The following is a 27,897-nucleotide window of genomic DNA, read 5'->3' on the forward strand; positions in this document are numbered from 1 at the left end:
ACAGTGACAGCGTCATCAGGCACAACAGGGTGTTGCAGTTGGATCCCAGTGTTCCCGGAGTGTTCCGAGGCCCTTATCCTCTTGGCATCGATCCCGTGAGTGTCCCCCCACCCCCCCCCCCGCCCCATTATCTCGGGTTCCTCGGTGCTGCCACCTAATTTTTTAATTAAAATTTTTGGCCGTGCCGCACGGCTTGTGGGGATCTTAGTTCCCTGACCGGGGATCGAACCTGCGCCCTCAGCAGTGGAAGCGCGGAGTCCTAACCACTGGACCTCCAGGGAGTTCCCAGTGCCACCTCGCTTAGACTGTCGCAGCGGTTTCTCAGACTGTTCAGCACTGTTCAGGTGGTCGCACGCGAGGGGGTGGTACTCTGGGGGTTTCTGCCTGGACACCAGAGGCTCACTGTGTGTTCCGAGTCAGGCTGGTGTACAGAAGAAGCTGACGGTCTGTTTGGGAAGCCAGGGGCAGTGCCCGAATACAAGACCACAGGGAGCTGGGGCTACAGTCTGTCCTACTTCCTGACCTGTGTTACTCTAGTGAAAAGTGGCACTTCCGGAGCCATGTAATGTGCGCTGTTTCTTTGATTTCTTCTTTGTACATGTGAATTGTTTTTTTACCCTTTGATGTAGAAAGAAATAGTATGGAATTTTAGAGTGGAAAGGGAGCTTAGGCACATCATGGTGCTTATTGAAGAGGTGGTTTGAAAGGGAAAAAGTGTGGGGAGAAGGAAAGTGAAACTGTGGCTCCAGGGCCGGGGTTGCCCCTGTCCTGCCCCCAACACGGCTCCGCAGGCTGCTGCTTATGAGGCCCAGGCAGCATTTCTAGACCCAGGGGTCTTCATGAGGAATCTCAGCCTTAAAAGAAAAGCTTAGAAACTACCTCGAAATTGGTTTGGAGTGATGTGATATAGTAGGGAAAAAAACTCAGTGACAAAAGTCTAGCATTCCCTAATCTGAGCTCTCCAAGGTAGCTCTCTCCTAGATGTTCATTCTCATCTCTAAACATAATCGGTATAATTTAATGTTGTTGCCTAAAGTCTTAATATAATTGGAAACTTGAAAAAACCTGACAAGTTGCCTTAAGGAACAGCACTTCTCTCCTAAGGCAGTTGAAGGAAGTTAAAGTTTTCTTTTTTGGTTTTGTTTTGTCTTTAGATTTGGAACTTGGCCACAAATCGTCTCACTTTTCTGAACTCTTTCAAAATGAAAATGTCTGTGATTTTTGGAATTATTCACATGACTTTTGGAGTCATTCTGGGAATATTTAACCACTTGTAAGTACAGATTATTTTTTAACCAGTATTTATAAGCCAAGTTTTTGGTATCTCTTAAACTTTCCTTCTTGATGGTAGACTACGTGGATCTTAAAGGCAGCCAGCATAGTGGTTTGTTGTATTAATATGATTCTGTGTTTTATTTATTTTTATTTTTATTTTTAAAAATTTTTGGCTGCGTTGGGTCTTTGCTGCTGCACGCGGGCTCTCTCTAGTTGCGGCGAGCAGGGGCTACTCTTCGTTGCGGTGTGCGGGCTTCTCATTGCGATGGCTTCTCTCGTTGCACAGCGTGGGCTCTAGGTGGTGCGGGCTTCAGTAGTTGCAGCACGCGGGCTTAGTGGTTGTGGCTTGTGGGCCCTAGAGCACGCAGGCTTCAGTAGTTGCGGCACATGGGCTTAGTAGTTGTGACTCAGGCTCTAGAGCACAGGCTCAGTAGTTGTGGCACACGGGTTTAGTTGCTCTGTGGCATGTGGGATCTTCCCGGACCAGGGCTTGAAGCCGTGTCCGCTGCATTGGCAGGTGGATTCTTAACCACTGAACCACCAGGGAAGTCCCATGATACTGTTTTTTTTTTTTTTTTTTTAATTTATTTTATTTATTTATTTTTGGCTGCATTGGGTCTTCATTGCTGCACGCGGGCTTTCTCTAGTTGCGGCGAGCGGGGGCTACTCTTTGTTGCAGTGCACGGGCTTCTCACTGCGGTGGCTTCTCTTGTTGCGGAGCTTGGGCTCTAGGTGCGCGGGCTTCAGTAGTTGTGGTATGTGGGCTCAGTAGTTGTGGTTTGTGGGCTCTAGAGCGCAGGTTCAGTAGTTGTGGTGCGCAGGCTTAGCTGCTCCGTGGCATGTGGGATCCTCCTAGACCAGGGTTTGAACCCGTGTCCCCTGCATTGGCAGGCGGATTCTTAACCACTGCGCCACCAGGGAAGCCCCAATTCTGTTTTGATGATAAGGTTTTTGGCAGCTTCATTGATTCAGCAAATATTTGTCGAGCACATAGAAGGTGCCCGGCACTGTTCTAGGCACCAGGGATTGAACAGTGAGGAGGACAGAGAAAAGTTTTCGCCCTCATGGAGTTTACGTTCAAGTGAGGGAGACATGCAACATGTACATTCATATTTATTTCCAGAGGTGATTTTTGTCATATCCTTTTTTCACTTTCTAAATCAGAAAACTTTTGTTTGTTTCTTAGAGCTGGCACATTAGGGGAACGAAATTACGTCTTTTCTCTCCAGCTGGATCTGACAGTGAAACAAACACTAGTCATCTCTACTGTCCTTACATCCCTTTTCTTCGTGGTTACATCTGAATCGTAAGACAGATGATGTTATGCTGAGATAGACTTTGTCACAGAGAATTTAAGATTAATTTACTCTTTCCTTTTTCTCTTAGTCCAGTGTTGTTCATGGGTTGATCAATTCCTTTTTTTTTTTTTTTTTCCCTAGACATTTCAGGAAGAAGTTCAACATTTATCTGGTTTCCATCCCAGAACTTCTCTTCATGCTCTGCATCTTTGGCTACCTTATATTTATGATTGTCTATAAGTGGCTGGTTTATTCAGCAGAAACCTCCAGAGTCGCTCCTAGCATTCTGATTGAATTTATTAACATGTTTTTATTCCCGGCCAGTGACACAGGTGGTCTTTACCCAGGGCAGGTAAGCAGCTGTGTTTTCCACTGTGAAGAACTCAAAGGAAGTCCTCCTGATAGCCTTTTTGTTTTCATTAGTAGAATGATTAAAGGTGCTTTCCACAGGCCTCCCAGGCACCGAGGGGCTTCCTGCTCCTCTGTGTGTTATCACAAGAGGGTGCCATCCTGCTCTGAGTGCTGTCTCGGGGGCCCTGGTCAGACTGTGTGATCCAAACTCGCTGCCCCTCATTAGCCATGAAAACTGGTGGGAAGAGAATGTATTACTGGAGGGTTCCTGAGGGCTGTCCATCCATCCGTTTTTCCAGTTGCTTTAAAATCAACCTCTGACTAAGCCGGGTCCTCGGAGAACTGGCACTTGGACCACGGCACGCCGGCCCTCTCCAAAAATGGCTTTTCTATAACTGTGCATTTGTGTGATGCCACGCACATCAGCTGTGAGTTTAGGAAACGAAAGGAAAAGACACCCTGGCAAATGTAATTTAGCTTGCGTTTACTTTATGTTCCTTGTTAATCAATAAAGAGACATTTTACTTGGTTTTCACTAGTTTAAGTACACCAGTGACATTGTTAGCACATCTTCACGTTTTAACCGGCTTCCTCCCCTTTTGCACCAACAGGAGCACGTCCAGAGGCTGCTTCTGGTCATCACAGCGTTGTCTGTCCCTGTGCTCTTCTTGGGAAAACCGCTCTTCTTGTTGTGGCTTCACCATGGGCGCAGTTGCTTTGGGGTCAGCAGGGTAAGTGTGGGTTTGGCTGCCTGTTTGTAAATGGTGAGCGAAGTCTGTTTTTAGTTGTGAAAGGTTTTGTAAAGAAAACGCCTTCCATGGGGTCCCAGACTCTGATTTAAAAGCCAAAGCTTCCTTTATCGAGAACTTTCGCGTTGCCTGTTCTGCAGAAGCGTGGTGCAAAGAGCCTGCCGTGTCTGGGCACGGGAAACAGGTCCTCTGGTAATGAACCACAAACCTATCAGGAGATGGAACTGAATCCCTCAGTACTGCTTGTCATAATTAAAGCATTTTTGTTCCTTATTCTTGCCTCTTGATTTTTCAAGTTTTTTTTTTTTTAATTTAAATAACATAATTAAAGGAAATGTGGAAAATATAGAAAATAGTGCCCTTAAGTTCTCCTACCGAGTTATAACCAGTGTTAACCATTTGTTGAGTTTCTTTCCAGACTGTTTTCTTGTGTGTCTAGTTTCTCATTTTATTTTATTTTTTATAAATTGTGGTAAAATATACATGACATAAATATTCCATCTTAACCGTTTTTAGGTGCGCATTCAGTGGCATTATGTACATTCACATTGTGCAGCCGTCCCCACCATCCGTCTCCAGAACTTTTTCACCTTCCCGAACTGAGACTCTTTACTCATTAATATTAACTCCCCATTTCCCCTCCACCCAGCCACTGGCACCCACTCTTCTACTTTCTGTCTCTATGAATTTGACTACTTCAGGTACCTTATATAATTGGAATCATATAATGTTTCTGCTTTTATGACTGGCTTATTTCACTTAGCCTAATGTCCTCAAGATTCCTCCATGTTGTAGCTTGTGTCAGAATTTCCTTCCTTTTTAAGGCTGAATAATATTCCATTATATGGATAGACCACATTTTGCTTATCACTTCATCCATGAATGGGCACTTGGGTTGTTTTCACCTTTCAGCTACTGTGAATAATGCTCCTAAGAACATGGGTATATAAATATCTGTTGGAGTCCTTGCTTTCAGTTCTTTTGGGTATGTACCCAGAAATGGTAATTCTTTGTTTAATTTTTTGGGAACCACCAAACGTTCCACAGTGGCTGCACCATTTTACGTTCCCACCAGCAATGCACAAGAGTTCCAGTTCCTCCATACCCTAATCAACACTTATTTATTTTCTTTTTTTTTTGTTACAATAGCCATCCTAGTGGGTATGATATGCTCATTTTCTTTTAAAGGACTTTTTTTTTTTTATTCCTGAAGAACTGAATCTTTAAAAGAATGGAAGGGGTGCTAACTTTGACTTTGTCACAACCTTGTGATTTGAAAGGCACTGACTCTGTATTCTTTGGGTTGTTTTTAGAGTGGTTACACACTTGTAAGGAAAGATAGCGAGGAAGAAGTGTCTTTGCTGGGAAGCCAAGACATAGAAGAGGGAAACAACCAAATGGAAGATGGATGTAGAGAAGTGACGTGTGAAGAGGTAACCTTTTCAGTTACTGTTGGTGATGTTAGGTAAGGAGCCAGGCTTGCACAGAGATGATCGTCATTATGAGAGTGATAAGAATCATCTTAGAAAACAAAATTCAAAGCAAAACAACCGTTACTCAAAGCTTTCCACATGCTGTTCTGGTCATACAATTGTCATCATAATATAATGATTCTGGGTTAACATTTTGTGAGTTTCAGTCTTACAGTGGGATTTATAGTGTTAACATTACAAGTTGTGATGCTGAGTGACTTAAGGTGCCGTGAACATTGCTTTGAGAAGACTCTCGTCTTCATTAGAACTTGCCCATAGTTGTAAGAAAGAGACCCTGTTCACACTGGCTTCAAGGGGAGTCTGCTGGCCCACGTCAGGGTGGGGCAGAGTGGGCCTCAGGAGGGTGGGGCTTTGGATTTCCAATCCCAGCAAGTCTGAGTTGGTTTTTCTTCACAAGTTTGCTTCATATTCTGAAGCCAGTTGGCCCCTTGGTGTTGGAACCGTGGCCACAGTGAACACTGGGCTTATTTTCTTCAATCAGAGAAAAGCGCCTTCCCTGCTTGTTACCATGAGGAAAAATCCCAGGGAAGTGCTGTGATTGGCCTGGCTGGGGTCACTTGCCATCCCTAGACCAGTGACTGCTGCAGTAGTCTGCATGGGCTGCCACGACCACAGACTCGGGGGCTTCAGCTACAGAAATGTATTTCCCACGGTTCTGGAGGCTGGAAGTCCAAGGTCAAGATGTTGGCCGGGTTGGTTTCTCCTGGGGCCTCTCTCCCAAGCTTGTGGACGGCCGCTTTCTCGCTGTGTCCCCACATGGCCTTTTCACTGTGTGTGCCTCTCTGGTGTCTCTTCTTCTTCTTATAAGGACACCGGTCCTATTGGGTCAGGCCCCACCCTTACGACTTCATTTAGCCTTACTTACCTCCTAAAGGCCCCATATCCAAACACAGTCACACTGGGGATTAGGGCTTCAACAGACAAATTTTGGGGGGAACACAATTCAGCCCGTAACAACTGTGCGAGACAGGGTTAGACGGCAGAAGAAGCACTTCCTCCCAAAGAAGGGAAGCACAGTCCTGGCAGACAGAACAGAGCACGTCTGTTACTCTGGTCTGCTTTATTTTCTTGGAAACTTTTTTGGCTGTCCGATGAGGACTAAACAGAATTTCTTACAGTCAACCTTTTGTAATTATTATGTAATTTAGTGTTTTAATTTGGGACAATTAATAATTAAGTTTTTAAGATCATAAAAAAACAAAAAGCGGAGCTGGAAAGAATGTGGGAGCCATCTTGCCCAGTGTTTTACAGCCTTTTCACTATCAGGGACTCTTATAATTTCCCATTGTCAGACTTGTATTAGATGCTCTTGTCTATTAAACACACACACGGGTTCACAGTCTCCTAATCTTGTGGTTGGTAGATGTCTGTCTCTCATTACACGTTTTGTAATTACTAAGAGTACCTCAAGAACCTCGTTGGGCTGCCTGAGGGCCGTGGGCATTGTGCCATCACAGTTCTGGTCCAACCACCCTCGCCTTACGTGCAGGACCGCGGCCTGGGGACGAGGGGGCGGGAGCTCTGTGGGTCGGGGAGCTGGTTCGTGGCAGAGTTGTGAGCAGCGCTAAGATCTCGTGATTGCCTGTTCCTCACACGCCAGCACATCCTCACCTGTATTCCAGAGGCCAGTCCTTTCACTGTAACCCTGAAAGTGGAGCAGACTTGTAGCTTGTGGAAGTGAGCATGTCACGGGTGGAGTCTAACACTTGTTGTGTCATCTCTCTCAGTTTAATTTTGGAGAAATACTAATGACGCAAGTAATTCATTCCATCGAGTACTGTCTGGGATGCATCTCCAACACCGCTTCGTACCTGAGGCTCTGGGCGCTCAGTTTGGCTCACGCACGTAAGTTTTGCTTAGACCTGTAGCTCCCAAACTCTGTGTCGAGACACCCCGCAGCGCCTCGGTGAACTCATGGGGGCGCCATGGGACACTGAAAAATTTTGATGGAAAGGGCACTATTTTTCGGATCCTGTGTGAATAGGGACTGTTAAGTTGTTTGCACTTGACTACTTACTGCACTGGTCTCCTGGGTATTTCTTTTGGCCTCAGGGTGCTGTGAAAAAAATTACTGGGACACACGAGGGGCTTCAAGGACCGAGAAGGCTTGGGAACGTCTGGCATAGGCATTTCGTTCCCTCTGCTCTGACCATTATTGTTCTTGTTATTACTGTTACTGTATTCAGCGCCGCCTTACCAAGAGTGAATGTCTAGTTATGTCAAGCAAGTCCTAAAACAATGCTGATTAATAGTTTTGATGCATGGATTTCAGTTACCTGCGTTTAGTTAAGTCTCAGCAGTCCCCCAAGAACATGGTTGAAATTTCAGTTACTACAGTAAAAACTGTGTGTATGGGTACAAAGCGCAGGCTTCATTGCTGGCCCTTCAGCCCACAAGTCACTACGTAAATAACACAGACGCGCATCACGATCGGCGACCAGCCACGTCACTCCTTTCAGAGTCTGTTGTGATCGGTCCCTGTGCATCTGCTGCTTAGTTCATGCACAGACAGCAAAGCGCATGGTGGTGTTGGCTCCTTGTGGGCCAGTGGTAAACCCACATGGCATTTAAAACGGATCACTGAACCGAGGGAATTGGCCAACAAAGATGAAAAAGTGCAGCAGAGGAACAAACAGTGATACGCTGGAAGTGACATGCAGACGGAATGTAGCTGGAGTTTAGGAAGAAGAGCTGACATGGGAGTGGTGACACTGGTGCCGTTCGAGAGGCGAAATCTGCAGCCAGAGGAACTTGGTGATGTACAGAAAGAAGATGCAGATGTCCCAGAAGTGATGCCACAGGAACTCTAGGAGGTATTTCAGGACATTGAAGGTGCAAAGCATACTGTGTTAGAAGCTGCTCCAAACTCAGAAAAGAGTAGGACAGCGTGCCAGGTATTAGAGAAGATGCTCCCTCCGTCTCAAGGTGCCCAGCAAGCCCAAGTGGCATGAGAAGAAGGCTGTTCAAGCCACCCTGACAAGTTCTTCTTACCAAAACCCCCCAGCAAGTTAAGGCTCAATGTTTCTAATGTTTTAAGAATAGATTTACTCTTTTTTTTTCATTTCTCTGTGCATTTATAACCAACAGTAAAAGAGTTTTTAATGTTTTGACAAAACTTTTGAAAGGTCCCAGAACAACTGTAATTTTTCCCGTTGACCATTAAGGATGCTTTGGACGGTCATTGTTGTGCTCCTGCATTACTGTGCAAAGACTGTGCTTGGGAAGACTACCAGATGATAGAGGTTTTTGTTGTTGTTGTTACATTGATACTTTTGTAAGCATAGCCGCAAGTCTAGGACTTGCTGGCTGGAGGGGGTCCATCATCCTCATATTACAGAGGAGGAGACTGAAGCCCAGGGAGGGTTGGTGCTGGCGCAGGGTCACCCACCCGGTCAGTTAGTAGCCGAGTCAGGACTGACGCCCAGCTTCCCGCTGCCTGGCCCAGTGCTGCGTTGGGACAGAGCCAGCCGGACCCCTGTTTGGGTCGGGATCTCTCATTGGCAGGCAGGCAGGCCTCTGATTTCTCTGGAATGTCAAGTCTTCCTCCGTGTTTGAGATGATCAAGTTGCCGGTTAACTTTTACGTGGGAAGCCGATTACGTCTGTCTTATATGGGTGTGTATTTATTTTAGGGATAACAATTCAAAATTGTTTCAGAAGGAAACCCAGTCTAAGTAGCTAATCGAAGTGACTCACTGAAGGTGAACAGAAGTTAACTCTGCAGAACGCTTGCCTTGCAGAGTTGTCTGACGTGCTGTGGGCCATGCTGATGCGAGTCGGCCTCCGAGTAGACACGACCTACGGGGTCCTGCTCCTGCTCCCGGTCATCGCTCTCTTTGCAGTTTTGACAATTTTCATCCTTTTGATCATGGAAGGGCTTTCTGCATTTCTTCACGCCATCCGCCTCCACTGGTGAGTTTGGAATTTAGCTTTGGAACTGGTACTTAAAAAAAAATCTAACCCTCCTCCCGCAATACATTACATATACGTGTAACAGTTCCAGTGATATGTGTATGTATATATATATTATTTAGGCTAGCTCTTCCCTTCCCGGGATTGGAATCTGTATTCCGATCCCCTGAGTTAAAATTGTATTTTGTTTCTGAGCTTTTGTCGCCGACACGTAAAAGCAAGTTTACGCTTGCTGAATAATTTTGTGTATTTCACACTTTCGATTCACTTTGGGTCTGACAGGTTGCTTTATCTTATTGTAAACCATATTTCTTAATGTTTTACAGTGTATAGCAGATTACTTGTCTGTGTATCCAGTTACTGAGGAGGGAGAGGTTCCTAATACTCGTGTATATCCATAGGGTGGGAGGTGACGTGAGGTGTCAGCGTTTTCTTCATGGGAAAGGCAACAAAGGGCCAGTGTGTGTGTGTATTTTATCTAAGTAAAAGTATTTGTGCCAAGAGCATGTATGGAATGAAGCAACTTCAGAAGCACAGGAACTTTTTTTTTTTAACTTATAAATGTTGTTTTAAGAAATGTAGCAAGTATTATTCAGAATCTTTCATTAATACATGGTTTTTTTTGTGTTTTTCTTTGTTTTGTTTTTTTAGGGTAGAATTTCAGAACAAATTCTACGTTGGTGCAGGCACCAAATTTGTTCCTTTCTCACTCAGATTACTTTCTTCGAAGTTTAGCGACGACATGGCATGATCATATTGCTGTATCCAACAAGCTTTCTGATTTAAGGAGAATTATCATGTTGTAGAATTTCCTTATGTTAAATTGACGATAGGAAAAATTCCATCTTCATTAACTGCCTTATGAGATAGCCAAATGATTCTGTAAGATATACCTCTTCCTCATGTTAAATATTTTGTAAAGTTTCTCAATTTCAGATATAGAAATTTCTTTCAGTTTTTATGATGAGCAAATATAAGTTAATGCCAAAAGTTATGTTAAAGTTATTTTTAAAAATATAGGCTTGGGGGAGAGAAGCCAGTTTTGATTGGCTAATTGAAAATGGTCTTAAATACTTGATTCCTTTTCAACTTATTTAAAAAATAACTAGAGTTATTCTGTCACCTGAAGTTGTCAGATAATATTTTCCAACAGCTGAAGTTAAGTAGTTTTTAAAAAAATTTAATGATGGTTAATCAAAAGATTCACACTTATTTTGCTTGGTTAAAAGTATGCAAACTTTTTTTATCGTATACTATCTAGAATTACAAGTAGAATTGTTTCTACGATTTTGTCTTGTTTTAATAATTGGAGAAAATGGGATAAAATAACATACAACAAATGGTTATCCCACTTGTATATTTTTTTAAAGACTCTTATCCTGTTATCCTTACATAAAACCAATTATGATAATTGTATGTTTGGGAAGATAAACTGTGTACTGAGCCTTAAAATCCAGTGTGACTATAGAAGATGTAATATGGATGTGATTCGAACTTAGTGACCAGCTTGGCTGATGTTCCTGAACCAAAAGGGGTTTATACTGAGTGAAGGAAAGGTAAAAAGTAGTATTTTGTATATTTTTATAATAAAATATAAATTAAGATATTTTACCATGAAGAGGTTGCAACTATCCTTGAGAACAGTATAATTATAATGATTCACTTTCAGACTAATTCGAAATAAATGTCTAATAAAGGCATTTAGAGTTAAACTTTTAAAAACTATTTAGATCAGTTGAAAACCAATTCTTACTAAGCCATTAATGTATAATCTTCAGATTAAATTCATCTTTTCACTTGACATTTGAGTCAGTCCTGTTGAACATTTTGATCTGTCCTGTATTCTTGTAAATTATGTTCGTTTTTCATATTTTACTGTAATTGATTTTAGATAATTATTTTCAAAAAGAAACCTGCAGTATTTTCGCTTTCGTAACATTTTGAGTAAGTCACATGAAGAGGCCCGCTTGTCTCCTTCACCTTGGCTGGTGATAGAGAGTTTAGGGTTTTCATTACAAGCTAAGATCATGGTAGCCCTGAATTTAAGCGTATCTTTTCAGGTAATTTCAAGGCCTATTTGCTGAGAGGCATGAATTGAACATCATGACATAACTGTGACTCTGACATTAAACCTTTTAAATTGTAGTAAAGATTCCATGCTACTCCTCTCATATGAGATGCTGTCCCTCATAATATCAAACATAAAACGATGCTGATGAAACTCTTAAAAATGCTACTGCTGTCAACGTTAAGTTTCCTCAGAAGGGCACTTGGACACTTCTTTTGGATGAATACGAAATCTGAATAATGCCTTTCAGGTTACAAATGTGTCCCTCACAAGTTCTTATTTTTATTATTTTACTCCAAGATGGTAACTAATTCATCCTTAGGAAACCCACCATTTTAACTGACAAGTAAACTGACTAGTTAACTGACTAGTAAACAAGAGACGTACAGGATCTGCTAGAATTCTTTTCTGTCCCCATTGGCAGTTGTCACGGGGGCCACTTTTTAATTCCAGTGAACGCCTCTATCAGGGCATAGAACAGAGGGTGAAGAGTCTCTTTTCAGCTGAAACCTATGTAGTAGTTCTGTAGAACGTAATGGTATAAAAGACGGATTGTTAGTTCTAATTTTTGTGAAAGAACTCTCTAAAATTACAGTTTGATGGTGTCTTTTAGTCACCAAGGTAAATTTTCTTTCTTAATATAAAGCTACTGGTTCCAGTGTCATGTTACCAGAGCAGTTGCTCTGTTTTGTTTGTTAAGCTGTTTGGCAGAACTATTATGTATACAGTTCTTAAGACATAACTTCATTCCCTTGATAGCAGGCATCCAGAGGAAAAATGGTCAGTTGTCTGGATGATGCGAAGTTCATCTGTTTATTTTCCTAACACGAAAAGTCACGACTGCCACGTCTTCCAGTTTTCATGCAGGTGTTCATCCTAACATGAAAATCCAAGGGCTTTCTTCAGTAAAATAGAGTTTGATTTCGCCCTGCAAGGGTGAAGAAGGTCCTGGTGGTGATGTGATTGTGCTGAGTTAAGGAGTGCAAAGGGGGTTTGATGGGGGTCACGCTGAGCCTGTGGGCTGGCAGTTTATTGTGGCTAGGACTTTGAGGAGACTCACCCTTCACTGAATGCCACCCTGTCCTCATTTCTGGAATGCGTATTTTATAACAACATTCTGATCTGAATTTTCGTTCTGCAGCAGTTTAAAAAGGCATAGACTATAGGATAGGTAACTCTTATGTTTACGAATTAAAAATTCAGACACTTCAGGGCCTGATTCATTTTGGAAAACAGAAATAAAAATAACTTCAACTGTTCTGCAGTCTGCATTTAAAAACAACTTTATTAAAAATTTAAAGCCAGGTTTGCTTGCATGCCATCTGGTATATCTCCAGCAAGGTTATTAAGAAATCTTAATTCAAGATGATGAAAATAAGACAGTTCGGAGTAGTAATTTTCCAACAGCCAGGCCAATGATGCTGAACTTTGGTTTAGAATTTTAAGAAACACTTAGAACATTCCACCTGTTCCTTGATGGGAAAATCCAATAAGAAGGCTACGTTCTTAGGGTCAGCCCAGTAATCTAGGGGCTTAATGAGGGAAAACGACTGAACAAGTTAAAGATCCACAGATGTATGAAGGGACAAATTTGTATCTTCCTATCAGTATTGAACTTCCCTTTACTAATGAAAAATAAATATATCTCTATTTTTGAAACGTGGGTGTTTTGCTTTATTAGGCTTTGGATTGGCTACAAAGCCGAAGAGCTCGGTTTCTACTCTGTAGCCAGTGTCCCTTCTTGGGGCTCCCCCTTCCCTGATCCTGGTACACCAGAAGGAGCTTGCCCCTTCTTGGGAATCTTCGCCGTGTATTTGCTCTTCTGACGCCCTTTTTTGATCCATAGCGACCCGAGGGTTCAGACTATAGTCCTTCTGCCTCGCGTCCAACTTTGCCTCTACCACCTCAGAGATACCGTGACCTTGTCTGTCATGTATCTTGCCACTGTTTCCTTATCGACAAAGCGGGCAGGACAGTCCCAGACACGGTGGCGGTGAGAATCACAGGAGGCCTTGCGCATGCAGCACTTACAAGGCTCCTGGCGCACCTCCAGGTCTGCAGTCGGTTGCCTTCCTACACGTCTTTCCGTCCCAGGGGCTTGCGTGCGGCCGTCCAGCTCATCTCGGTCCTCCCAGGAGGAAGGGGGCGCCCATCCGGGGGAAGAGGCCCGGCCCCCCTCCGCGCGCAGGCTGGGGCGCCGCGGCCCCTCCCCAGGCGCTCCGCGCCACCTTCCCGGGTCCCGCTTCGCGCTTCTGTGAGCGCGGGACCCGGGTGCAGGGGCGCCCAGAGACCGTGGGTCCCCGCGCCCGCTGCGGCCGTTGCCGGGGCGCCCGTTGCTAGGGGCGCCGTTGCCACAGACGCCCGCCCGGCGCTCTGCTCCCTGAGCCCGGTGCTGCGGTTGCTGCCGGCTCTGCGGCGCCATGGACGACCTGCGGGTGCTGTGGATGCGCGACCGAGTGTACACCGCCTTCGGCATCACAGACCCCCAGCTCTTCGAGGAGTTGCTGAACCGCAACGACGGCGAGGTCGAGGACCTCATCCTGCACTTCCTCAACCAGACCAGCGACGAGGAGGGCGCCTCGACTCTCTTCTTCTACCGCAAGGTGGTGCCCGAGGAAGTGGAGATGGAGATCGGTGAGCCCCGCGGCCGCCCTCCCGCCGCGCCCCCTCCTGCCCCGTCACCGCCTCACCACCGCGGGGACTGCAGACCCCCGCCCACCCCGCTCTTGGCCTCCCGTGCCGTCCGCAAATGCGTATTGTCGCCCACCGTGTGCAGGCACAGTCCAGCCACTGGGTGAACTGGACAAGCCCACTTGGGAAGTCAGACCTTGAATGAATAATCACAGCAAACACTCATTTAGCGCTTACTCTGTGCCAGGTACAGTTCCAAACGCGTATATCAGCTATTAATCCCATGACGTGGGTGTATTGTTATCCCATTTTACAGATGAGCAAGCTGTGGCACAGAGAGGGTTAACTAGCTCACCCACACAGGTCACGTAGTAAAGACTCAGAAGAATATGTGTCGCTGTCCAATGACGTGTCAGACGGATAGAGAAGTGGCCCAGGGGCTGAGAGGGTCAGTTCATCCTCACTCTCTCAGATGGTGACAGGGTCTCCCAGAGGTGGAGAAGCGTGCCCCTTCCTATTTTCCCAGGCTCCCGACGTGCTATTGTAAGGTAACACCAAAACAAGGTTTTAAAAAATTTTTTGACGTTTATGTTGAACAATTTAGCATTTTAAATAAAAATAATGACAGTGACTGATGCCCAGAACCTTCTGTGGAGGTGGCTGGTCCAGCCCAGGGATACAGAGTCAGCCTGGGGGGGCGGAGGGGGAGACAGGACAGAGTGCAGGGGACACTCAGAAAGGAGATTGAGAGACACACAAGTTCTCTCCCAGTAGGAGCACCAGTATCAGTGCAGCTGTCACAGACCGGGTTTGTGTGATGTGTCCTGTCCCATCAATGTAAGCCTCCTGTGCTAGTGTCACATCTTCACGAGACTTCTGGATCCCCTACAGGACCTTTCACAGGGTGGGATGGCAGAGCCAGGCAGAACTTTTTTTTCTTAAAAGGTCGTAGGCACATTTATTTATTTTAAATGTACATTCTTTGCACAAAATAATACACATATTCACTGTAGAAAAATCCAAGCCCATAAATAAACAATAACAAATTGCAAATGACACCCAGAGAGATGACCCTCGTAACATTTGGAATCTAACTCTATCCCCCCCTCCCTTCCCCGGCAGACCTTTGGACCTGGATGTTACATTATAATAGGACCTTGAATTTAGACTCTCATGATCACCAAGTGAAATTCTGGATACAAAGATGCACTAACAGGATTGACTATTTTACATGTACCATATTTCAGTAACCCTGACTTTGTATACTTAAAAATATATATATACCAAGACCCTAAGAAATGAATGCGACTTGGACTTCTTGTGACCTCTGAGGGCTTCTGTTAATAGTTCGTGGCTGTTTTCTGTGCTGTGTATACTACCACATGTTCAGCCCAGTGTCTCCTGGCAGGATGCCCCCGTTCTATGTGGAAGGAGATTTTAGTCTCACTTCCGAGGGTCCCCCTGCTTAATTCCTCCAAAGTGTCCTCGGAAATCTTCCGCGCACTATGTCTGTTTCTGGTCTGTCTCTAACCCACCCCTCAGCCCACCCCAACGTTCTTCCCCTCCTTTTCTGGGTCTTCTCACTGTCATCACATCTTGAGAATGGCAGTGTATTCCCTGCTGAGGATGCCGGCCCCAGAAACTCAAAGCTACTGCTCCTGGGGGCACTAGAATGGTGTTGAGTGTTGGGGGTTGGGTTCTGGACAGAGGTGGGGAGACGGGACCTCCTCCCCAGCTCCGGGTTTCAAGTTGTCACTCACCCTCTGCTTATTAAGCCTGCAGACTTACAAAGACCCTTGGACAGTTTTATTGGATCCTTTATGGGGTCTCCGGTTGTCCAGAGGACCTGGAGTGGGGCCAATGCATGTCCCTTCATCCCTCTTTTCTCTATTTCTGCCTCTCCCCTGGTCAAGACTTCTGTCTGCTCCTGGTTAAAAATTATTTGAATGGAGACAGATGCTGGCAGGGTGGTCTTGAGGAAAGAGGGGTGTCTAGACCAGCAGCAGCTAGTCCAAGATGCTGTTCTAATAGCTAAGCATGTGTTGTTTCTTGAAATAACAAAATGGAATCATCCTGTCCATATCACTTAATAACTTGCTTACATTTTTACACAGTAATTTTTAGAAATTGCAAAATTACACAGTAATTTAAAAATTACACGGTATTAAGTAATTAATACTTACTTCCAGTAAGTATTACTGGAAGATGTTCTCTTAAAAATTCACATAACATAGAATTTAGAAACACAGAAAATAAAAAGTGAAAAAATAATCCTTCACTCTTCCCTCAGCCCTGCTCCCATTCCTATAAGTAACCACTAGTGGTAGTTTGGTGTATATCCTGCCAGATCTTTTCTCAGATCAATCTATCTGTCTATCTATCTATCTATCTGTCATCATTTATATCTTTCCAGATAATGGTATGTATACAATGATAATATGTAGATATATATAGAGTTCCTGAAATCATAAATAAGATCACTCTTTATATAGTATGTTGTGACTGGTCCTCCCTCAAAGATATCTTGCAGAATTTTTCATGTCAGTACCTGTAGATCTATGTAACTTTATAGATGCACCATATTTTATTTATCCATTCCCTAATGACTGGACATTTATCTTTCCGCAGTATTTTATTTTACACACAACGTCACAATGTGCGTCTACCTTTGTACGCTTTCGGTATTTCGTGGGAGAGATTTCTAAAAGTGGAACCGTGGGTTAGGCGGGTGTGTGCATTTACAGCTTGGATGGGTCCTGCCAAACTGCTCTCTAGAATGGCCCTCCCAGTCCACACCTGGCAACGGTGATGAGGTGTCCATTTGCCAACATCCTTGCCAACATTGGGTATTATCGTTAAAATTTTTGCCAACCCCATAGATGAAAGGTGGATGCACTTCCTCGTTCTCATGTACATTTGTATCATAATTAGTGGAGTTGAGCCTCTTTTTTTATGCATGATGGTCATTTATATTTTTTTGGGGTGCTTGTAACTATGTGATCATCCTGTGTCCTTCATCTCCCTGGAGAATTTGCACAAATCTTTCTTTCATGTCCCTTAAGGCTGTTTCCAGTAACTGGGATGTTTCTGTGGGACTGTGTGTTGGTTCGCAAACCACCCCCATACACGGAGGGCAAGGAGAGACCAGAGAAAGAGGCAGCCACTCCGGATCAGTAGGTGGCGGTCTTGGGCGTGGCTGGTCGAGATCACTGCCCGCCCGCCGGCATCTAAGAGTTTATAGAGAGGCCTTCCCGGGATTCAGGCACCCACACTGTCTGGTGGTCTCAGCCACACCTGATCTCTCCAGGTGCATTCTTGAGACGGCTCTCACGGTGGGCATGGTGGGCAGGGTGGGCGTCCCCAGGACAGGGCAGGGGCAAGGGGCCTCTGATTGCCCGGGGTCAGCTCGCGGGTCGGGCAGCGGTCCTGTCTTCTCGATGACTTCCTCCAGCCAACTGTAATAGGCACGACTCTCCCGGGGCCACGGACCAACCCTCAGTGCCAAGGAGAGCAGTGGAACAATTACGTTTTTTTTTTTTCTTTTGCTTTATGTGGCTATAAAGATGCCGAGATTCCTGGCCCATCTGAGGAGGAAGAAGAGGAAGAAGAGACCCAGTCGGCGGATAGAGCATCAGGTCTGGAATTGGGGGTGAGCGGCACTGGGGGGCATGCGTCCGGAGGGAGGGGTCCGCGTGCCCAGACGAGAATCAGTTTCTGCTTTTTACTTTTGTGAAGCTGCGACTTGGTAAGAAGTACAAGGAGAAAGTGCTGGGTGTGCATAGGTTCATTATTAACTACCTGGGGCTGCCATAACCAAGGGCCACAGACTGGGTGGCTTAGAACAACAGCACTGCCTTGAAGGAGACAGTGCAGAGGCTACAAGGTCAAACTCAAGGTGTGGGCAGGCCCTGGGGGAGGATCCTTCCTGGCCTCCCCCAGCTTCTGGTGGCTGTAGGCTTCCTTGATGTTCCTTGGCTTGTAGACACATCCCTCCAATCTATGCCTCTGTTGTCACATGGCTGTCTGCCCTGTGTGTGTGTATGTGTATATGTGTGTGTATGTGTGCGCGTGTATGCGTGCATGTGTGTGCATGTGTGTATGTATGTGTATGTGTGCACACACGTGTGTGTATGTGTGTGAATGTGTGTATTTGTGAATGTGTGTATTTGTGTGTTTGTGTGTTTGTGTGTATACGTGTGTATGTGTGAATGTGTGTATTTGTGTGTGTGTTTGTATGTATACATGTGTATTTATATGTTTGTATGTGTGTGTATGTGTATGTGTTTTAATATATAGTGTATGTGTGCATGTGTGTATGCGTGTATGTGTGCGTGCGTGTATGTGTGATTGTATGTGTATGTGTGTGTATGTGTGTATGCATGTGTATGTGTGTGATTGTGTGTATTTGTGTGTATGTGTGTTTGTGTGTATACGTGTGTGTGTGTGTGTGTGTGTGTGTGTGTGTGCGTGTGTGTGTGTGAATCACCTCCTTTCTCTCATAGCAACACCAGTCATTGGATTCAGGGACCACCCTCTCCACTATGACCTGTTGACGAAAATAATAAACAATCAATAATAAGAATAGAAAAGATTTTTATTCGAGCCAAACTGAGGACTATAGCCTGGGGCCGGCTTCCCAGGTTACTCTGAGAAGCTGCTCTGGGGAAGCAGGGTTTTCAGCACAGTTTTATATCTTGTCAGAACAAAGAACATTAAACAAGTCAGGGATACATTTCTTCAAGGTTTCAAAAAACAAACAAACAAAAAAACCAACAGACCAGCACGTACATGTACAGCACATACAGCAAGGCCTTGGCACCTGGGAAGGGAGTCGTATTATCAAAGGAGGACCAGTGCTGGCATCCCAGGAAGGGAGGCATTTAATCTTTATTTTTTATTTATTAAAAATATTTTTTCATTGGGGTATAATTGATTTACAATGTTGTGTTAGTTTCTGCTGTGCAGCAAAGTGAATCTGTTATACAAACACATATATCCACTCTTTTTTAGATTCTTTTCCCCTGTAGGCCATTACAGAGTATTGAGTAGAGTTCCCTGTGCTATACAGTAGGTCCTTATGCGTTATCTGTTTTATATATAGTAGTGTGTATGTGTCAATCCCAATCTCCCAATTTATCCCTCCCTCCCTTACCCCCCCCCCGGTAAACATAAAATATGTTTATTTTCTACATCTGTAACTCTATAATCTTTATTTTCAACATGGACATTCTTTACTTCTGGTCAGTGTGCCCTTTTCTTTAATAATTAAAGCAGATGTACAATGTCTGTTTGATAGACCACATACAAGCTTTTTAAGTTAGCATCAAATCCAAGTGAACTCACGTAGAAGCCAGAACGACTTCTCTGTATCTCAATATGTGAACGTTTATTTTATCAGACCTCATCTTAACTAATTATATCTGCAAAGACACCGCTTCCAAATACGGTCACATTCTGAGGTTCTGGGTGGACACGAATTCGGGGCGGGGGTGTGGCACCCTTCCGTGCAGAACAGCACATAACATAAAAACACCCAGGCTTGCACGGCAGTGTCTCCGACAGCTCAGCCAAGAGCGCATGGCGTGGGCTGTGTAGAGAAGGCTTCCACTGTGCCAGCTACAGATGCCATTTCTTTGGGCGAATCTGAGGCCCGAGTCAAGGCTTTTGCTGCTAAGGAATTGAAATGTCTACATTAGAGAGGTTGCTGTGACACTCCCGGCTGGGCCGTGACACTCGGTCCCCTGCAGGCTTTGAGTTACTTTCCTGTAGTGATGAAGCAGCCGTGGCTACACGCGTTGACCCTGTTCTCTGGGCTGCGTTCTCAACCAGGGGTGATTTTGGCCCCCAGGGGCATTTGGTGATGTCTGGAGACATTTTTGGTTGTCACAGCTAGAGGGCAGGGGCTCCTGGCATCTCATGGGTTGAGGCCAGGGATGCTGCCAAACGTCCTACGACGCTCAGGTCTGGCCCTTACGACACGGAACGTTCCAGCCCCAAGTGCCGGAAGTGCTGAGACGGAAACCCTGCTCCGGACCATCACGTCGCCACCGGAGCTAAACAGCCCCCTTCCTCCCGTAACTCACCTTCACTTACAGCAGCAGAAGCTGTGGGTTAGACACTGCACTTTACCAAGATCCTGAGTATTTGAAAACCAGAGGGGAAAAGGGATTGAGGCGATGTGCAGTGTTTCCTATAGTCATCTTAGTTTTTTCAGAAGAATTTATTTTTAACCACAACATAATCCCCTCCCTAGTAAAGATTGGGGGAGGGGAGAGGGAGGACTACATGTTTAGAAATACAGACCATCCGTTCTTACTGAGACTTGTCTAGGTTGGATTTTGATAAGGCAGACGGTGGTCATGAGGGCCACAGCCATGTTTACTGATGGCTTCCTGCTTTGGCACCAATAAATCCGTGATCAGGAAAGACTTGGGAGAGAGGAGGCTGCTTGAGAAAAGGGTCAGGAAACTCTTCTCTGACACAGCAAATTAACGTTCCTTCCAAGTGTATTTTTTTCTTTTCTTTTTTTTTTTCTTTTTATCGTGGTAAAACGTATGTAACATGAAATGCCATTTTAACCATTTCTAAGCATACAGCTCGGTGGCATTGAGTACACTCATCAGTGTGTTTTTGAGTCCAGGCTGTTGCTCTTGCTGTAATAATGCTGCTTCTCCCGGCCGTAGACTGTTTCCTCTGCCAGCCAGCGTGCCCGACACTCCGCCAACCTGTAATCGAATCCTCCCGAGTCTGACCCAGTAGATGTTATTGTCCCAGTTTATGGATGAGAAAACCCATTGCAGAGAGGATTCCGACCCCCCACGTTGATTTGATTCCAGAGTCGCACTGACTTTGTCCAGTGCCTTTCGAAGGAAGAGCCAAACAGTTCGGGAAAGCTCTCCCTTCTCTGCAGGCTTCGTCAGAAGCTCTCAGGGCTGTGACTGGCAGGCTGTGAGGTTTCCAGGTCCACGTCGATAACCGTGGACTTGCAAGGCATACATACGTTCATTTTATTTAGATTACGTTTCTTTCTGTCCCCCATCAGTTTCAAGTTTTATAGTGAAGAAGGAGTAGATGCTAACATGTTAACTCCAAGTCTCATCCTAAGGATAAACCCCCCCCCCCCCGCTTTTAAGTAAAAATCTCAGAGAAGTCACTCATTGGACCCTGTAGCTGGAACACGCACACACACGCACACATGCACACACGCATGTGTTAAATTTCCGACTGAAGACCCATCAAAACTGCAGCACAACTCTCCTAATTATAATGTAAGTCAAGGCTTCAGTAGGATTCGTTTGTAAAAAATGTACGTTCAGCTTTTTGATTACGTGCCGATTGAATGAAATATGCTGTTGTCCAAGATGCAGGTCTGGTCTTGACGGTAGGAAAACTCATCTTCCAAGTATTTCATCTCGTGCATTGAATCATGTTTTGCAGCTAAGAATTTGCAGCTGAGAACGTATTCCATACTTCAGCCTTCCACCGGCCTAGAGGATGAAGAAATGGACCAAGAGAGGGTAGAGAACCCCCACGTCAAAGTACGCATGGCTCTTTCTCCTCTTGGGCGGGGTAGTGGGAATTTCACGCCCTCGGATGAGTCTGGGTAACCGACACAGCTCGTACAAGGAACGTATTGTACTGGAGTGGAGGTGATAGAATGCTGTGTTTGGGGGTCCCCGAGATCACCCTCAGATTGAATGACTTGCCACAGTGACTCACAGGACCCAGGAAAGCTTGTATACTCATGGTTATAGTTTATTTCAGTGAAAGGATGCAGATTAGTATCAACAGAGAACAAGGCACACAGGGCAGAGTCCAGGAGAAAATAGGCACAAGTTGTCCTTTCCAAGTGGGGCTTCAAGGACAGCATTCATTCTCGCAGGAGCCATGTGTGACAACACGTAGGACATTGTGCCAATCGGGGGGCTCACCCAAGCCTTGGTGTCCAGGGTTTTTACTGGGGGTCAACCACGTAGGTGTGAAGTGCCCACAGTTAGTCTGCAGCGCCCCCCCGGCCGCCCCAGAGGCCAAACTGATGCGGGGTGACCCAGGGCCCCAGGCAAACAAAAACGGGCATTCAGCATAAATCATGTTGTTAGTGTAAACTCTGCAGCATGACCCAAGGCCCCAGGTATACAGAGCTGCTCAGATCAGCCAGGATGTTCCAAAAGCTTAGAGGTCATCACCCAGGAGCCGGTTCCGGGCTAGTCTTGAGAACCTTTGGAATGTGCAGGGTTTGGACAACCCAGGCCTGCTGAGTTAACCATTTACTGCACAAATCCCAGGGAGGGAGACTAAAGTTAGGATGTCAACATTTGGCCTGAGCTGTGCTAAATGAAATTAGGTTCAGCTGCTCTGTGAATATGCCTCCCCACAGAATACCCGAATTCAGAACAGGTTTGTTGCAATTTGTGGCCCAGAAAAGCTCGATCTGGACATTTCCCAGGTCACTTTATTCAAGTGTAGCTGCAGTGGCCAGTTGGTGAAAGAGTCAGGCTTAGAGTTCAGCGTCTGGGTGAATTTCAGCTCATGTGTGTGGTCTGCTGGGAAATGAGTTCAGCAGTGCGTGGAGTGGAGAGCTCAGGTGTACGTGAATATTAGGTGATTTGGATGCACGGTTGTATCTCCACGTGATTTTTTTGTTCCCCGTGTTTCAGAAAACTGTTAAGCAAATCGTGGAAAAGACATATCTCCATGTGCTTCGTACTCCTGTTCCTGAGGAGTTTCTGAACCAGAATGTGGTATATTTTCTCAGAAATACAAAAGGTACCTTTCCAGCATGAGCGTGTGTGAGTGTGGGTGTGCATGCACGTGCATGTGTATATGTCTGAGACTCTTTAATTTTTACATGTTCTTGAGAAGATAGCTTTTTTATCAGTACTGTCAATCTTCATTATTCACGGATTCCATATTTGCAAATTCACCGACTCACTCAAAATTTTTGTAACCGCCAATCAGTATTTCGATGCTTTCGTGGTCATTTAAGGACACATACAGCGTGGGGAAATTTTGAGTCACCCAACACTCATGGACCCAGCTGAGGTCGGGCAAGGCCATGCACTGCCTTCTTATTTCATTGAATGCTCTAAACAAGTGTCTTTATCGTGCTCTGTTTAGCACCACAGTTTTCAAATTTTTGTGGGGTTTTTGGGTGATTTCGCTGTTTAAAATGTCCCCAAGGAAGGTGCTGAAGCGCTGGCTAGAGCTCAGAGAACAGGAAGGCTGTGATGTGCCTGGCAGAGAAAGCTCGTGTGTTACGTAAGCTTCGTTCAGACGTAAGTGATGGTGCTGTTGGCCATGAGTTCAATGTTAGTGAATCAACAGTAGTGTTAAATAAGGTGTCTTTAAATGGAAACACACATAAAGAAGGTTATATACAGGCAGACCTCGTTTCATTGCGCTTCGCAGATACTGCATTTTTTTTTTTTTTACAAACTGAAGGTTGGTGGCAACCCTGTGTGGAGCAAGTCTATCAGGGCCATTTTTCCAACAGTATTTGCTCACTTTATGTCTCTGTGTCACATTTTGGTGATTCTCTCAATATTTCAAAATTTTTCATTATTTATTATATTCGTGATGGTGATCTGTGATCAGTGATCTTTGAAGTTACTTCTAGGATGCACTGAAGGCTCAGACGATGGTTAGCATTTTTTAGCAATAGTTTTTTTTTTTCAATTTTTGGCCGTGCCACACGGCATGTGGCATCATAGTTCCCCAACCAGGGATCAAACCTGTGCCCCCTGCAGTGGAAGCGAGGAGCCCTTACCACTGGACCTCCAGGGAATTCCCAGCAATAAAGTATTTTTAAATTAAGGTATATACATTGTTTTTTTTAGACATAATGCTATTGCACAGTTAATAGACTACAGCATAGTGTAAACATACTTTTGCACTGGGAAACCAAAAAATGCGTGTGACTCGCTTTATTGCGATATGCGCTTTATTGTGATCTGGAATCGAAACCACAGTATCTCCGAGGTCTGCTTACATTGATGGTTGATGAAAATGTTGTGACCAGAGGTTCACAGGAACCTAGACCCGTATTTCCTGTAGGAACAATGGCTCAGCATCCAGTAATTCTGTGTTCGTGGTGACTTCATAGAACATAACTACTGCAAGTAATGAGACTTGACCGCATTGATATCATCTTAGTTCTATTTATAACAATTAGAGGGAGATTCAAAATGACATCACCCTGAGTTATAAGACGAGTTTTGGTGGGCTTTCTCCACGTTACTGTGTGATTTTATTTTATTTCATTTTTTTTAATGTTTTGGCTGTGCCTCATGGCAGGTGGGATCTTAACTCCCCGACCAGGGATCGAATGTGCACCCCCTGCATTGCAAGTGCAGTCTTAACCACTGGACCTCCGGGGAAGTCCCGGCTGTGTGATTTTTATTTTTTATTTTTTTAGACAGAGGTGCCACTCAGAAGCCAAGTTCATCCTGCAGGGTAACTTCTCGGCTGGATGTTCCCGCTGTGCATTCCCACTGCACTGCCCAAGTGATTGTTCTCTGGTCTCTTCTGACCCCTTGCTCTTCCTCTTGCCGTATTCCATCCAGGCTGACTCTCCGCTCTCTCTGCCTGCGCTTCCCCCATTTCTTCTGCCGTTGCCTCTACCTCCCAAACTGTGCATAGCATACCCTCAATTCTAGAACAAACATTCTGTTGCTTTTCTTTTCATTTTTTGAACTTTGATGGCCCTTTGGATCCCGACCTCACCGCTAAGCTCTGAGCTCCTGTAATTCGTTCTTCCCAAGTGAGTGGGAATAAGAAGAAAGATGACAGATAGAGGCTCAGCATTAAACAGCGACTCCCGTCACAGTTCTTGTCCGGGGAGGGGCCAATCTCAGCTCAGTGCTTCCCTTTTTTTTTTAATATTTTATTTATTTATTTATTTATTTATTTATTTTTGGCTGTGTTGGGTCTTCGTTTCTGTGCGAGGGCTTTCTCTAGTTGCGGCAAGCGGGGGCCACTCTTCATCGCGGTGCGCAGGCCTCTCACTATCGCAGCCTCTCTTGTTGCGGAGCACAGGCTCCAGACGCGCAGGCTCAGTAGTTGTGGCTCACGGGCCCAGTTGCTCCGCGGCATGTGGGATCTTCCCAGACCAGGGCTGGAACCCATAGTGCTTCTCTTTTTAAAATTTATTTATTTATTTATTTTTGGCTGCACTGGGTCATCGTTGCTGCGCGTGGACTTCCTCTAGTTGCGGCGAGCGGGGGCTACTCTTCGTTGCGGTGCGCGGGCTTCTCATTGCGGTGGCTTCTCTTGTTGCGGAGCACGGGCTCTAGGCGCACGGAGTTCAGTAGTTGTGGGACAGGGGCTTAGTTGCTCCGCGGCATGTGGGATCTTCCCGGACCAGGGATCGAATCCGTGTCTTCTCCATTGGCAGGCGGATTCTTAACCACTGCGCCACCAGGGAAGCCCAATGCTTCCCTTTTAACAGTAATCACAACCCAATACAGTAAGTCCCCTACATACGAATGAGTTCCGTTCTGAGAGTGCGTTTGTAAGTCCGGTTGGTTCGTTAAGTCCAACAAAGTTAGCCTAGGTACCCAACTAACACAATTGGCTATATAGTACTGCACTGTATTAGGTTTATAATACTTTTCACACAAATAATACATAAACAAACACAAAAAATAAGGAGAGCAGTTTTAATCTTACAGTACAGTCCCTTCAAAAGTACAGTAGTACAGTACAACAGCTGGCATGCAGGGGCTGGCATCGAGTGAACAGGCAGGAAGAGTTACTGACTGGAGGAGAGAGAGGAGGTGGGAGATGGTAGAGCTGAAGGATCGTCAGCAGTGGGAGATGGAGGGCAAGATGCAATTGCACTCACGCCTGACGTTGATGGCGCAGGGTGTGGTTCCTTGCTGGAACCAGATGCACGTTCGCACCTTTGAAAGTTCTCCACCTGAAGGTTCGTATGTAGGGGACTTACTGTAACAACAATAATCAGCTTTGGGCAGGGCGGGAACGGCATTTACCCCGGCTTTATTACTGTTTACTCTCATCATATTTTTTTTTACAGTTATCTTTCACTGATGTCAAGCTTTCTTTTTTTTTTCATACTTAGTTTTTACATAGTTTCCCTTTAAGTAAAGTTATTTCAGTAAAGAAGCATCTGATAGAAAGAAACCTATTAGGCAAAGAATAGTGCGCGTCTACACAGTTGCAGGGAAAGGCATGTAGACTGAAGCCTGTGAAATAATTGCAGTTGATATGTTTGCTGTGTTTCCCAGTTAGATTGAGAGAAGGGTCCAAGGGACCTTTAAAGTGTCTACTGAGCTGATTGGTGCTGACTGAATTTTTGATCAGGGGGGTAGTGGGGAGACAGGGAGGGAGTGAGTGCACATCAAAGAAAACCTGGCCGAGAGGTAGGCTGTTCCCAAACTTGTCTTTTAAAACCCCACGACTTGGGAATTCCCTGGTGGTCCAGTGGTTAGGACTCGGCGCTCTCACTGCCGGGGCCTGGGTTTGATCCCTGGCTGGGGAACTAAGATCCTGCTAGCTGTGTGGTGTGGCCAAAAAATAAAGAAAAAACAACAAACCCCCCCGCCAAAGCCCATGACTTGAAAGGTACTTTGGTGATGAATTGGGGAGGCATGGCTGGGAGTGGGGAGACAAAGCAAGCAAGGAGCCCAAGAAACGTTTCTAGAAAATCCACAGTGTTTCTATCCTTGTTCAGCTGTAGACGATCCAACTAGATCAGCTCATGTGTGTGGCTCTTGGGTGCTGCTTGTGTGAACCTCTGAACCACAGCACGACCCTCAGCGTGTATTTGTTTCTCAGTGAGCGCTTATCCTGACCTGTGCCTGGAACGTTCCTTTGTAGTTACTTGCGGAGGAGCAGCTGGTTCCCGTACACCGGGAAATGTTAGCTGTGTCCACTTCCCTCCTCATTTCATTCCCCAAATCTGTTCCTGTTTAGAGACCATCTCTGAGGCGACAGACATGAAGGAAGCTCTGGAAATTATGCCCAAAACACTGGAGTATGGCATTATAAATTCACACGTGCTTGGTCTCCTGAAAGATATTATATGTCAGGTAAGTACGGACGGAAAAAAGGATCTCAGCACTGTTTAAGAGTAAGGCCATCTAATTCACTGATTCCACGAAGAGGTGGTCAGCAGCTCTTAGATTCCAGGTGCTGTCATGGGCCCTGGGGACAGTGGAGCAGTGAGCAGGCCAGATGACAGCCCTGTGCTATGGGAGCTTATACTGGGGGAAAGACACCAAACACCAACACATAAACTGGAAAATATCAGGTAGTGACAGGTGGCATTAGGAAAATAAACCCTAGTAATGTGATAGAAATGACCTGTTCATACGTGTGTGCATGCGTGTGTGTGTGTGTGTGCAGGGGGTGGTGGTAAGGGACGACCTTGCTGGGGAGGTGACATCGGAGCTTTCTTTATAGACAACCAATAAAATAGCCCATAAGCAGCCTTATTCACTAATGATAAGTTATTAGGGATATGTAATAGGGTGGGACTGAGGTGGTCAGGAAAGACCCCTCTGAGGAAGTGGCATTGAATTGAGGGGGGAATGAGGTGAAGGCATCAGACATGTGAGGATCTGCAGGAAGAGCATCCTGGGCAGAGAAAACAGCACATGCAAAGGTCCTGAGGCAGGAGCAGACTTAGCTTGCTCCAGAAACAGAAGGATGACCAGTGCAGCTGGAGAGTAGTGAGGGAAGTTTGGAAAGGAAGGTAGGTTTGAAGCACGGGAATAAAATGATCTGGTTTGCATTTTTCTTCTGGCCGTTGTGTGAACAACATATGCAGGGGCAAGAGCGTATGGGACCAGTAGACCTAATAGCAGGCCATGGAAACGTCCAAGTGGTGGATGATGGTTGTTTAGGCTCCGGAGTTCAATCAGGGGAGGGAGCAGGAAGCAGACAGCATCAAGAATGTGTTGGACATGGAGCCAACAGGACTCGCTGATGACTTGGATATGGAGGTTTAGGAAAAGAGCATCCAGAATGATTCCTAGGATTTGGGTTTGAACAAGCAGGGAGATTTTGGAGTCATTACTGAGATGGGGGGGTGGGGTGGAGGGATCTGGAGAAAAAACCCAGAACTCTATTTTGCACATGTTAAGCTTGAGATGCCTCCTA

At 45.3% G+C, this 27,897-nt stretch overlaps 2 protein-coding genes across 6 annotated transcripts in view; both read left to right on the forward strand.

The window, feature by feature from the left end:
- The window catches only part of ATP6V0A2 (ATPase H+ transporting V0 subunit a2), a 36,274-nt gene extending 25,396 nt beyond the window's left edge, over window positions 1-10,878 (forward strand). The window contains exons 13-20 of the mRNA XM_082418226.1: window positions 5-95; window positions 1,155-1,273; window positions 2,715-2,925; window positions 3,536-3,655; window positions 4,987-5,106; window positions 6,894-7,011; window positions 8,906-9,077; window positions 9,729-10,878. Coding sequence (XP_082274352.1) covers window positions 5-95; window positions 1,155-1,273; window positions 2,715-2,925; window positions 3,536-3,655; window positions 4,987-5,106; window positions 6,894-7,011; window positions 8,906-9,077; window positions 9,729-9,828 — 1,051 coding nt within the window. The 3' untranslated portion in view covers window positions 9,829-10,878. The remainder of the gene's footprint in view (window positions 1-4; window positions 96-1,154; window positions 1,274-2,714; window positions 2,926-3,535; window positions 3,656-4,986; window positions 5,107-6,893; window positions 7,012-8,905; window positions 9,078-9,728) is intronic.
- Window positions 10,879-12,933: 2,055 nt separating this feature from the next.
- DNAH10 (dynein axonemal heavy chain 10) overlaps window positions 12,934-27,897 on the forward strand; it is a 148,206-nt gene continuing 133,242 nt past the window's right edge. For 3 of the 5 annotated variants that reach the window (XM_082418126.1, XM_082418127.1, XM_082418130.1), the window contains exons 1-5: window positions 12,934-13,779; window positions 17,340-17,411; window positions 21,214-21,314; window positions 22,434-22,542; window positions 26,710-26,825. In XM_082418126.1, coding sequence (XP_082274252.1) covers window positions 13,566-13,779; window positions 17,340-17,411; window positions 21,214-21,314; window positions 22,434-22,542; window positions 26,710-26,825 — 612 coding nt within the window. In that variant the 5' untranslated portion in view covers window positions 12,934-13,565. Of the gene's footprint in view, window positions 13,780-15,187; window positions 17,084-17,107; window positions 17,426-21,213; window positions 21,315-22,433; window positions 22,543-26,709; window positions 26,826-27,897 lie in introns of those variants that run through there. The other 2 variants (XM_082418128.1, XM_082418129.1) reach the window with 2 other exon arrangements.

This window comes from Balaenoptera physalus, assembly GCF_965194825.1.
Source record: "Balaenoptera physalus genome assembly, chromosome: 12".
In the NCBI taxonomy this organism is placed as follows: domain Eukaryota; kingdom Metazoa; phylum Chordata; class Mammalia; order Artiodactyla; family Balaenopteridae; genus Balaenoptera; species Balaenoptera physalus.